The following is a 13,820-nucleotide window of genomic DNA, read 5'->3' on the forward strand; positions in this document are numbered from 1 at the left end:
TTCCATCTGTGCACAAACTTATCTCGTGCCCTCATTGGTCATGTGCGCGTTCGTGTGTGTTGGAGGAGGGGCTCTGTAAGGAAGTGGGAGATTTTTTCCGGCTGTGTATTTTCAAATTCTAGCACACTCAAGCTGGTTTCTCCAAAATTACCTACCCCACCTTTAAGAGTCAGATGTATTTAAATGCTGATTTTTAACTACCTTCATTGTCTTTCATAATTAAAGCACTTTGAATTGCCTTTATGTATAAAATATGCTATGTAAATAAACTAACCTTAAACTAGCCTTAACATAGAATATTATTACAGTCTGAACAAACTGTACCGGTTCTATAAATGAAATTGGAATCAGACCTATCTATCACTCATGATACTGACATCTGGAAAATGTTCAACACTTTCTACAATATGACTAAAAATGCCAACATATTGTACAACTCGTACAGTAGATACTCAACGTTATTTACCTGACAAAAAAGTGTATAAATGGGATTCTCATCAAAACCAATGGTGCACAAACAAATGATTGGATATGCAACATTTGTATTCAATTAGACAAAGACAAAATGGAGGTAAATGTTTTCAGAGCCAGGGGGAGTGTATAAAAGTCAGCACTCCGCTTCAATCGGCAATGTTTAAAACCACGGGCCAGGCAACAAATGTATGTGCAGTCATGTACCTGATTTATGGCAAGTCAGCCTCTATATCAATATATCAGCGACGAAAAATACATTTGTCTCAGAAGGATTTGTGAAGGTCTTTTCACCAGATATTTTTTTTTGCAGATATTAATATAATATAAATGCATTTTCTGTTAACAATACAACTCATAGATGAATTAGATGGCAAAGAAAACCCTTAACAGACTGAGTTACTGCATGGTCAATGATGTATAGCACTAAAATCCCTACCAGTGTAGTGTCCCCCATGCATTCCTCCATGATGGTTACACACAGCGTAGAGGTCGTACAGAGCGTCCTGGGGGAGGGTCAGGTCAGGTTGATGTTGGCCTGAGGACTGCTTCCAAGGAGGAGGCCAGGCCCCCAAGTTCAGGTTCTTCATACTCTGACTCCTCTTCACCACATGGGGGGCCATGTCCAAACCAGTGAGGGGGAAACGCACCAGGGTGGACAGCTTGTTCCTCCGCTCGCCTACCTGTTCCAACAATACATATAGAGTATGTGTATGTGCAGGCATGACAAATAAAACACTGTTTATTGTGATAACCCAAGAACAGCAGATTTAACAATTATCCCAGTATTAATTAAAAAGCTGTCAAATTAATTAAGCAGGATATAAAAAAATAAATGCTTAATTTAAGACTCTAATTAAAATGACACAGTGATGAATCACATTTGCATGGGGAAGAAAAACTAGAGGAGTTTATAGTAACCTTCTAGCACGTATATGTCCTTTGGACTACTACCCAATCAGTGATGTTGCAGCAATTGCATTAAACAAAGATTTTTTTTAAATCAGCTTGAGACTTTTTGCACTTCTGGGTGTGATTACTACAAATAAGACAGAGATTTGAAGCCACTGAAGCCCCTGAAACCTGAAATGAAGTGAACTGTCTAAACACTCAAGAGTCCTTTACCTCACTGAGCCTCTCAGTCTGACAGGAGAGAGTTCTCCTCCACCCTTGTTGTAGAAACATCTTCTTCATATATCCGTTAACGCAGCTAGCACCAGATGCTAATAACAACAGCGCTGGTACCGGTGCAACCTCTCTCTCTCCCTCGCTCGCTCCCACGCTCACTCGCACTTTGGCTGTGAGCTGCGGGCGCCTGATAAGCCAACATCCCCCACTTTCATCACTTACAGCGCCCATCGTACAGGGCAAATGAAAAGTGTAACCGGGGAGAAAAGGGTGTTACATTTACTTAATTATGAATGTTGTTACATCAAGGCCGAAAATTAGGATGAGCACCAACGGTCAAAAATGTTTTTTTCCCTCCCAGAGCTACCAGCGCAGCGCCCCCCAGATCTGGCGCCCCCCCCAGATCTGGCGCCCTAGAGGACCGCCTATGCCAAAAACCGGCCCTGGTCTCAAAATGTAGCAAAATACACTTTTATTGAACATACAGTAACACAAATACTACAAATCCACATAACAAACAATCAAAAATCAAAAAGGGTCGCCACTTATTATTATGTAATTAAAAACAAATATATATATATATATATATATATATATTCTTTTTTTTTGGTACCTGGCTGGCGCCCCCTAGCAGCGGCACGCCTATTTCTATATAGGGGAAACACTGAATATACTGTAGAAGAGAGTATACTATTATACAGGATGAATAATTTATGATATGGCCTTGCTGTAAATGTCTCATTGAAATTGGCTGACTTAAAATGTCGACAGAGGTGGCAAAGCGTCAGCAGGATGTCAGCAGAAGCCTTCGTCAGACACGGGAGTTGTAAAAGTGAATTATATGACTTACACATCCCCTTTTAACACCAAACCTCAGGTTAAGCACTTCCCATAATGCAATTCAATAGAGACTTCATTAAAAGCTCCCTTTCTCCTAAATGTCGACCTCTTTCAAGCCCTTTTAGACTCTGTAGGATACACCCTGTGGCGACCAACGTTTTTTCAGGTCCTTCTTGACAATGAGATTGTGACGCTCAAGGAGATGTAACAGAATGCGACCAGACCAGCAAATCAGTTTAATTGCTTTGTTTTCTGTTGATACTTCCCCAACTGTCTGCTTGCAACACAACTTGCTTCAAATAATATGTATTTTTTAGGTCTAAAGAGTCGCTCAAACAAAACAGATCACAGGGTACTAAGCAGATCGAACCTCTGATGCCAGTATCAGACTAACAACAACTGGTGCTCAGATGTGAAGATTATTTCATCGGACTGTTCCGCACAGCTAGAGCACCTCATGATCTCATGTCGGGCCTTCCATCTGCCGAGGGAATTCACATCTGTTGTGATAACAGCAGTGTATATCCCGCCGCAGCCACTCGCCGACAACAACACGGCACTCGATCAGCTGTTTGGGTTTATTGATAAAACCGAGACTTCACGGCCAGATGCGGCGTTCGTTGTGGCCGGAGATTTCAACACCGCCAACATGAAGAAGGTTTTGCCAAAATATTACCAACACATCAACTTCCCGACGCGCGGGGGAAACATACTGGACCATGTTTATTCCCCTTTCCGGAATGGATATAAGGCTCTCCCTCGCCCTCCCTTCGGCAAATCAGACCATATCTCACTACTGTTGTTGCCTGCTTACAAGCAGAAACTTAAAAGGGACAGACCGATAACAAGGACAGTACAGCGATGGAGCGAGGAGTCAGATTCAGCACTGCAGGATTGCTTTGCATCTACGGATTGGAGTGTGTTTGAGGACAATAACATCAACACACACACGGACACTGTCATCTGCTACATTGGGAAATGCATCGATGACGTGGTACCGAAGGTTTCTGTACGGACATTCCCAAATCAAAAGCCCTGGGTAAACGGTGAGGTGCGCGGCAAACTGAAAGCGCGCACTCTCGCGCACACAGCGGGAGATTTGGAGGAGTACAGGAAGTCTAGGTATGATCTCCGGAGAGCAATAAAAAATGCAAAGAGACAGTACAAAGAGAAGGTGGAATCTGACTTCAAAGGCTGTAACACTAGGAATATGTGGGCGGGACTAAGGACAATGACTGACTACAAAGGAGCAGCGGGGGGTGCTGCGGGAGTGTCTGCGTGCGCATCTCTCCCAGATGAGCTAAACAGTTTTTTTGCACGCTTTGAGAGCAGCCAGGCTGTGGAGGTACAGAGGGACCAGGAGCTACACTGCCCTTTTGTTTTAAATAGGGCAGATGTGTGTAAATCCTTTAAAAGGGTTAACCCACACAAGGCTCCTGGACCTGATGGCATCCCTGGCCGTGTTCTCAGGGTGTGTGCAGTTCAGCTGGCAGAGGTGTTCACAGACATCTTCAACAGGTCCCTGCTGCAGTCTGTAGTCCCCACATGTCTTAAACACTCCACCATCATTCCTGTCCCCAAAAAGACAATCATCACCTGCCCCAACGACTACCGCCCAGTAGCACTCACCTCCATCATAATGAAGTGCTTTGAGCGGTTAGTCAAATTATTCATCACCTCCTCCCTCCCTGAATCTCTGGACCCCCTGCAGTTTGCCTACAGAGCAAACAGGTCCACAGACGACGCCATAGCCCTCACCCTCCACACTGCCCTCTCACACCTGGACCCGAAGAACAGGAACACATATGTGAGAATGCTGTTCATTGACTACAGTTCAGCATTCAACACCATTGTGCCCTCCAAGCTGGCCATCAAGCTCAGAGACCTCGGGCTCAACAGCGCCCTCTGCGACTGGATCCTGAACTTCCTGACGGGCAGACCCCAGGCAGTGCGGGTGGGAAACATCACATCCTCCACCCTGATTCTTAACACCGGTGCCCCTCAAGGCTGCGTGCTCAGCCCTCTCCTCTACTCCCTGTTCACCCACGACTGCGTGGCCACACACAGCTCCAACACCATCGTGAAGTTTGCTGATGACACGACCGTCATCGGCCAGATCACAGACGATGACGAGACGGCATACAGAGAGGAGGTCGAAAACCTGACATCTTGGTGCCAGGAGAACAACCTCCATCTCAACATCAGCAAAACAAAGGAGCTGATTGTGGATTACAGGAAGCAGCAGGGAGAGGGACACGCCCCCATCGCCATCAATGGGACTACGGTGGAAAGAGTCAAAAGCTTCAGGTTCCTTGGGGTCCACATCACTGAGGACCTGACATGGTCTCTTCACACCACCACCATCACCAAGAAAGCTCGACAGCGGCTCTTCTTCCTCCGCAGGCTGAGGAGGTTCAAAATGGATTCCAGGATACTCTGCAACTTCTACAGGTGCACGATAGAGAGTATCCTCACTGGCAGCATGACGGCCTGGTACGGCAGCTGCACCGACCTCGATCGTAAGGCTTTACAGAGGGTGGTGAAAACTGCACAGCACATCACCAGGACGGAGCTGCCATCCATGGAGGACCTTTACTCCCAGCGGCTCAGGAAGAAATCACTACGGATTATCAAAGACCCCCCATCACCCCAGCCACAAACTGTTCTTTCTGTTGCCGTCTGGCAGACGTTACCCGCAGCATCCGGGCAAGGACAAGAAGATTCGGAGACAGTTTCTTCCCGCGGGCAGTGAGACTGTTAAACAATTGAACTGTTGAAACAACATCAAACATTCAACTGCTACTCAGTAGTATGTATCTAATACCTAATATATATATATCATTCCAATAACTTGTATATAGACTCATACTGCACTATTCCACATCATAACTTTATTTCATTTTTATAACTATTACTATTTTTGTATTGCTCTTGCTCTTATTGTTATTATGTTATGTTATTATGTTGCATTGTTGGAGAAGCCTGTGACATAAGATTTTCAACTGCATAATTACTCTGTAGCTATGTCAGATTGACAATAAAGAACCTTGAACCTTGAACCTTGAACCTTGAATCAGTGGATGTTGCTCATGTCAGGTGTGTGCAGCTATGGGAAAACTAGAATCTCATGTGCCAGATGCTTTGTTACACAGAACGATCTGGGAAGCTGGGAAGTTGGGAAATGTTTGGAAAAAGGACCAGCAGTTCTGAAAAAGGCTTCAGTCTGCTGTCGAGCTGATAGGTATATGGTTTGTTTACTCAGTGGCTGTTTCACTTTCTTTGGCCAAGTTCTCCTTCGTCATTATGCTTTTTTGCAAATCTCTCATTCAGCATGACTCAACATTACATTTCCTAGTATTTAATAATACTGATAAAGAAATGCAGGGCAGACACCCGCCGTGTTGCTGGGCAATCAGAGATATCTACATGTAACATAAAATGAGGAAAAGCTTTTATAGGACATGTTATGAAGATATGTTGATGTAGCAGGCGGGTGTCCCATAAATAGAAACATAAAAAAACATGAGACGGTATGGTTCAATGTTTGGAAATGTACCTATTGTGTTTCTATGGGAGGCTGGAGAGAGGATTTGCAGTCAAATATGTAGACAAAATGTAATACTAACTGAGCGACAGCTTGCCTTGCAATATCAATACTACTTAACTGTCTTTCATGCATCTTACTTTTATAACTCTAACACTTATCTAACCCCTCCCTGATATCCTCTCCGTCAGTCACAGCCTGTATCTGTACTACTTTCAGAATATTGGATGTAACAATTACCAGGAGAACGTTTTCTTTAATTACGTTAGCTTTTGAATTGATTCAATTGTTAATCATTCTGTTACTTCCTCTCTTCACAGAAAGCAAAGTCACAGCAAAACCCAATTATACAGAAACAAATTACAACTCTAATAAGCCAAACACTCTAAAAACGGCATAAACACCTGAGGGGAACTTAGAGGCAGCTGAACAAGCTGCCAACACAATATTGATGTATTATTATCATATTAAGGTGTTCAGGGAAATGTGTTTACAAACAATTACGTTCACATATATCCACCGATCCCAGAAAACATTAGCATTCAGTGTTTGTTTTTTCTCTTAGCCAAGTGATAAATGTTTGCTATTCTATTAGCTCTTTTGTGTTCTACACCACAAGGGAAATATCTGGCGAGCAAGCTGATAAAAGTAACAATAACTGGTAGCTAAGGTTGTTAGATGTTTGATGCTGGTGAGACACTGCAAAGCGAAATTTTTGGTTTTCTTTGTGCTGAAAATAAGTTGAACCGAAACGGTGAGGGGGAACTGCAGTTCATGGTTCTCTCGGGGTTTGTCCATTAGAGTGTCCCTTTTCACAGTGAACAGTAATTTAATCAATTGTTAATTGATATTATGTCAATAGGATCAACTTCAAGGCTTACATTATTAAATTCAAGCTGAACTCTTTCTTTCCTGTCAACTGTTTTCCCCACTTTAAGGCTCACATACCTGTCGAAAGCGCTTGAGGTGGAGGATCAGTATGTCAGGAAGAGTCCAGAGGCTCATCTTCACCATGCCCTGCTGAAGCTGCTTACAGTGGGGACACTTCCAGGCGTCATCCGGGGCAAGCTGTCAACACATCAATCAACAACATGGTTATACATAATACATCATTTGCTAAGTGTAAGATGTTCTTTATCTGTGGTCATTTCCTTTAATCATTTTCCCTTACATGGAAGCAGGGGTTATATATTGATTAAACTCTGCTAGGTTCAAATCCATGTCTTTTTTCAAGTAATGAGTGCCTGAAAATGTTCACTTTCCGATCGTTGTGTGAATGAAGTGTGTTCTATTATAAACTTCAAGTGGACGTGGTCACTGTGACATGACCCTTGAGTATGTTGACTACTGTTTTGAAGCCTTGAGTTGGGCACGTCACAATCTTGGTTTTTGGTCCTCTTTGCAGGGATATTTTCTCTTCGACTTCTATACAAAATGACTTATTTTTGCAACCTGTGAAGTTGCATTGTGGCTTTCAGAGAGAGTGTAAGGTTATGCGTAGGGCTCACAGACCCGGATGTTCTGCTGGGTTCTGCTTCACCATATATGAAGGCATCACAAATCATCTTTTAGATATGCACTACACAGTTGTGCATGCATGAGAGAAAGAAAAAAAAGGATACTCCAGTCCCCTTGATTGTGAACTTTTTTTCTGATGAGATCCACAGAGATTGACCTGGCGGCTATACTGTAGGCGTCATCAGCATTGTGGGAACTTGTTTGGCAAGGGCTTATTATGTAAAGGAAGCTCATTTATATGTACAGTAGACACTACAGCTTTGACCTAAGATATTGTTGAACAGCTGTCAAGAATTCAAGGATGCTTCCAAGTACTTTGAGCACTATGCGCAATAAAAATATAAATGACTGGCTTTTGTTCGCAGAGCTCAATGCCACACTTTGCAGCAATAGTGGGGTTTGCAATAATGCTCATAAAAGAAAAAACTCACTTAAGAAACAACATTACATTAGAAAATATTTCATTCACACAATGCCAACCACGTATCCCAACAACGTATCTCAACAAAACGTGCTTTTTGTCTTTCTTACCACTACTTTGATGAAGAGATAGATAACCCTCTCAGGTCTGAATGGGGAAGCTATTTGGCAGTTTCCATTCTGCAAAGCCAAGCTAACAAGCTTCTGGTAGCTTCATAATCACAGCAAGAATGGTAACGATTTTGTCATCTAACTCTCAGCAGCAGTTCAAGACTGTGGCCTTTATCGTTGATTATAGTAACTGCAGAGCTTTTTCCTCTTGTGAATAGCAAGGATTTGATTGACGTAAATGAAACCGGATGCAAGACGAAAAGCAATTTTCTGCAATTTTGAAAAGCGACTGGGTTCAACCAAACACACAATGCATAATTCTGCGGGTTTGGATGCTTGCTGGTTTTAAGACAGTTCTCCTGAAGCTCAGTCATCAGTGCAAAAAATGGAAAAATAATGATCCTGCTGAGATTCCATTTCAGAAGTAGAATAAAAAGAACATCCCAATATGTTTTAAATATATTACATCCTACTTGCAAACTGACACAGACATATCATTTCACTAAATCAACCTGGAGGAGGGATGTCATTTATCAAATCCGTCAGCAAAGCCTCATTCTTTTCTAAGGCTCATTTTTCTTCCAAATCATATAATAAAAATGATAGATTCTTTCCACAGTGCTATGTTTTTTACAGTGCCGCTCCCATTACTGTTTTCACAAACTTAATAAATACTTAGAAATAGTTAGTAAATTCTCTACAGTTAGAATTAAGTCTTGGCTTACATAACAATGTATGTAATAAGTAAGTAGCAGCTGTTCTTAAGATCTCCGTCTATGCTTTTTTGCAACTGTTACTTACTGCCCTGTACTCTAAACCGGCTCATTTCAGTCAGTCATTTGTGACGTTTTTCAGTCCTCAAACTCACTGTGAGCAGCTGTGAGTAAACACTGTAGCCGACACAAAGCTAATGTGATGTTGCTCCATGTCCTGTTCTTCTTCTTCAAGGTGGGCGGCTGCTAATCTCTTATCCTCAAAGGCAATATTGTCCCTTTTTTCCAACTTGATCTTTTGTTTATATTGGGTGCTCTATAATAAATCTTGTCTGTTATATCCTGATATGTTATTTTATAGTTTTCCTATTACCAAAAACATGTTATCTTGTGAACCTCAAACACTACTTTAATTAGTTTACTCTAGGCATGATTAATTAATGGAATCTGAGCTGTGATTGTGATAAATGTAGGGTTTATTGGTAAAAATAACGAGCTTTTTACATTTTACAATGTCAAAATTACGTTTCTCACTTAAATGACTCCCTACTCATCAAATTGGATACAGTATAAAATGCAAGAATATTGGGAAAATATAATAACATTCATTAATTCAGTTTTTTAAGCAAACTCAATTGCAAATTTGTTATTTCCTTGATCTTTCGGTCAAAAAGAATAATATAAGACGTTCTTCAAGGCGTTGTGAATAAACGTGGACTTATGTATTTTCCATTGCGATCAGTTTCTCAGAGATTAGATTCCTTTAGTGTTCATCTACTTCACTTACAGACAAAGTTCTTGGAAAAATGGGGAGGCATGAAGGACTTGCATGAACTTCCAAAGGGTTTACTTCATTGCTAAAGGACTGCTGTAGGTTGTTATCCCATACCTCTTCCCTAAAAAGGAAATACAACTCTGAAATGATATATTTTCAGCTTTTGGCAACTGCATTTATTTGTATTGTACTTTTCCATTTTATGTAATAATTTCTTGACTTTATGTTTTATGTATTTTCTCTTACTTTGTAATACATCATTTGTTTACTGCAATGCACCACAACAACACATAATACTTGACAATACACCAGAACCTCAGTTAGAATGGGCTCCAGAAACACTAACACCCCCACACTGCACCATAATACGTAGCTTTTAGAGCAATATCTGTCCATTTGTGGCCATCTCAATTTGACCCCCCATTCACTCTGGCTGAGAATAGGAATTATCTACTGGGGTAAGTGTGTGGGGAAAGCACAGAGACTGGGATGCTTCATATGGAAACTGAAAAGGTCGCTGTCAATCACAGGAGGGCAGAATACTGTTAACTATAGCTGGTACATTTTACTATTAATGCCTTGTATAGTCATGTATGTTCACAGTGCGCAGGTGAGGTTAACTCCAGGGTGTAAAATATGTTCTCAGTTTGTTTTATTATAATGGTGATGGGTATTATAGTTGCAATGGAATGACATTTAATGTAATCGTATTTTAACAAGGGTGTAATTTCTTACCTATTACACCAATTTAGCACTGCAACCTTTCATTATTGTTAGACTAACAGAACAATTTATATCATTTTTCATAATATTTCTTCAGCTAAAACCTGTCGCTTGCATTAGCACACAATGCAATTTAATTAATGATGGTTAAGTTGGGAAATTGGGTGGGCTAAGTTCCCCTTGAAATCCAGCAGGTTTCTCAGGATTATTTTAGTTTTAAAGTTATGGAAAAAAAATCTCCATACCAACATGCAAAAAAGATGATGAAAAACAGAAAATGAAGAACAGTCGTAGTTTCACCTGTTCTTCTTTGGTGTACAGCTGGAAGCACTCGTCTAAAGTGCAGCTGTGCTGCTGCAGGTGCTGCTGCTTCTGGTTCCTCACACTCTCTGCATCCTTCACCACCTCTTCCTGGATGCTGCCAAAGAGACTGAAACACACACACACACACACACACACACACACACACACACACACACACACACACACACACACACACACACACACACATACACACACACACACACACACACACACACACACACACACACACACACACACACACACACACACCACACACACACACACACACACACACACACACACGTAAAGTAACTGTATTTCCTCTCAGTAAAGGAACGTGGACTGAAATGTAATACCAAGGGGCGGCATTACTTCACTAAAAGCCTAATGTTTTCTAAAAGTGATCAAAAATATTATATAATGTATTTTTGTATCGAATTTTCTTTTTGTGATCTGTAACATGATTACGATAATTTATTTCTTCAGGTTCATGGTATCTTGCAGAACAATTCCACACATTTACAGATATATCTGGGAATAAGAGAATCCCACAAGCTGAACAAGACAACAGTTAAATAAAACTGGTCAAAATGAATTTCTTCGGATAAATATAAAGTTATCTATTGTTATTTATCGATCTAACCAGGTGAGTAAGCCTATTCATGTGTAAGCCTATACCTTTACAGACCTTTGCTTAGCAAATGCATAAATACACTGAACTATGAGTCATACACACCTCTAGTTACTATCAGTGGCATACTCACTCAGCCCTAGGGTCAATCTCATCATGTTCACATAAGTGGCGAGGGATGTTTAATGACTTCAGAGATCATTTCAAAATGTTTTAATATCCGTAAAAGCCTTTATGTTCAGCGTTGTGAATTGAATGCCTTGAATACTTTTTAAGGATCTGCAGAAACTCTGGTATACTCTACTAGACGGTGAAATGTTTGTCCAGAACGCTTACCATTCTTTGATCTTGTTCTCCCACTCTATGACAACCTTAACATGGGGTGGTCCTCCGGGGCCGCAGAACTTCAGAGCTCTACAAGACAGCAAGAAAATGAAGTTTTCAAAACACACCTTATGATCCTAGTATTGTCAGTGTTAGTAGAACAATTCTGCCTCATCTTTAAAAGCCTGAATCCACAAACCTGTGGGAGGCGGAAACCTTATGTCACTCAGTGAGACTTTCTATGAATGTTTGATTTTGCTTTTTATTTCATTTCACCTTGACAAGCCGACAGACATGCACAAGTTTACAGATTGTCAACGGAGCGATTACACGGGGTGATCGCCTGCAGGTGAGACATGGCTTGATATAATTTATTTATATGTAAAGCTGTTGTGAGCCATTACATAGCCAAAACAGTGTCATGTTGGTTTTGCAGAGCTTTCCTTCACTGCTTTGATCTCAGCTGGACAGACTCAATCTGACTCAGCTGCCACACAGCGCCAAGGTAGATTTAACAATAGCTCAGGCACACAATATTTGTTTTTTCCTAGGAACAAGACGGATTGCTGATGGCAAATGATATGAAGTCTTGACAACATGTGATTCATTTTGATTTAGTAAAGAACCTGCATTCAGAAAAGAGACAGTCTGCAGATTTCCAGCAGGGCCTGAATAATGAATCATTCTCAGTGAGAGTAGTTTTTCTCTAACTGAGGTAGAGTTCATGTTGTTCTCTTATTATTGTTTACTGTGTATGTTGATTGCATAAACGTGTCTGTAGAGATTGTAACCGGTAGATGTCAGGCTTATGTAACATGGCCAAGCATTCCAGAAATGTAAAATAACTCAATAACAAATAACAACCTATTGACCTATAACATGTTTATCTCTCTAGGCTTGTGATTGTACTTGAGTTTGGCATGAGTGGTATAATAAAAACTGCCTCTGGATGAATTGGAAATCGTTTTTTTAGTGCTGTAATATTTGCTACAAAATGCAGGACAAAACATCAGTGTTCCCTATTCAATGACTCATGCAGTTGTCATGGTGCTATGTGGCTTTGGGAATTTCAAGAAAACTAAAGCAGTAATTAGTGGAATTGAATGCGCTTTGAAATGTGTGTATTTGTTCTGTGACAAAGGAGTGGAACATACAGTCAATAAAAAGGCAAGTAACACAGACACAAACTATGAAGGCAGAAATGTGCTACTTGAACAAGTGTGGACTTTAACAATGTTTATCATAACTTATACCAATTTATATCAGAATAATTTAATTGCCAATAAATAACATGACCATTAAATGATGGGTCAGTCATTTAATTAAAAAACTTTTTTCAAAGAACTTCTAAGTTATTCCATAATAAGTTGTCTGCCTATCAGGCTCCATCTAAACATTCATTATTCCTGATTCAACCTTTCCACTTCATCCCTTTAATTGGAACACAGCTCTGTTTGAGCAGGGTGCCACATAGAAATGAAATGAAACTCATGTCACAGAGCAGCAGCAGCAGAAGCTTTGATTAGCAGAGAGCTGCCAACACACAGCAGCACACTAATTAACTACTAAATTATACACATATTTTAGTGACACATTACTACTACAGAACAACAACATGCACACAAACAACAATTACCTGGTAGCAAGGTGATTATACAGTAATATTACCAGGGCCGAAAAATAAAATATATATATAACTTATAATGGGACAGATTCTCGATATTCAGCCACAATCTTCAGGCTTGTGCAAGATTGACAAGCACATCTTATCATATTTATGCCTGGTTCTTGTGCTCTGGGCAGCTGTATTTCCATAGAAACATGTTCTGAATGAAATCACATCACAGCCAGGGGTGTAGATTTCCATACATTTTAAAAAGCATTTAGAGCTGAAAACCAAATAACATTCACAACTATTTCATTGGGAGAAGCTGGCAGAAGAAGTGGTGGGGATCCGAAAACATTGGCACATTGTTTCTAAACCATGCAGCATTTGAAACGACTGATATATGGGACAATATATTTCTGGGATTTGTAAGAACTGACCCCTTAACTCGTTAAATATTTAAAAAGTTGATAAATAAATAAATAATTTCTCTAAATGAGGGATCAACGTGTGAAAAAATGTGGATCGTGCCTAGGATAGTTTTTAATTCAAGTTGAACAGCGTTTATATACAGATCTGTTGTGTTTTAGGGACAGACACTGCAAGTTCTCTTAAGCTATAAATGATTGGGTTCATGTTACATACTTGTGCCAATACTAAACACACATACACCTTCAACAAATAAATCTAAATCAGCTAAAGCCTTGAGCATC

At 40.5% G+C, this 13,820-nt stretch overlaps 1 protein-coding gene across 1 annotated transcript in view; it reads right to left on the reverse strand.

Annotated features, from left to right (window-relative positions):
• usp43a (ubiquitin specific peptidase 43a) overlaps positions 1-13,820 on the reverse strand; it is a 100,484-nt gene that overhangs the window by 12,677 nt on the left and 73,987 nt on the right. The window contains exons 10-13 of the mRNA XM_034129885.1: positions 11,514-11,591; positions 10,544-10,673; positions 6,932-7,051; positions 911-1,154 (exon numbers count right to left, since the gene is read on the reverse strand). Of these exons, the coding sequence (XP_033985776.1) occupies positions 911-1,154; positions 6,932-7,051; positions 10,544-10,673; positions 11,514-11,591 (572 nt within the window). The remainder of the gene's footprint in view (positions 1-910; positions 1,155-6,931; positions 7,052-10,543; positions 10,674-11,513; positions 11,592-13,820) is intronic.

This window comes from Trematomus bernacchii, unplaced genomic scaffold (genome assembly GCF_902827165.1).
Source record: "Trematomus bernacchii unplaced genomic scaffold, fTreBer1.1, whole genome shotgun sequence".
In the NCBI taxonomy this organism is placed as follows: Eukaryota; Metazoa; Chordata; class Actinopteri; order Perciformes; family Nototheniidae; genus Trematomus; species Trematomus bernacchii.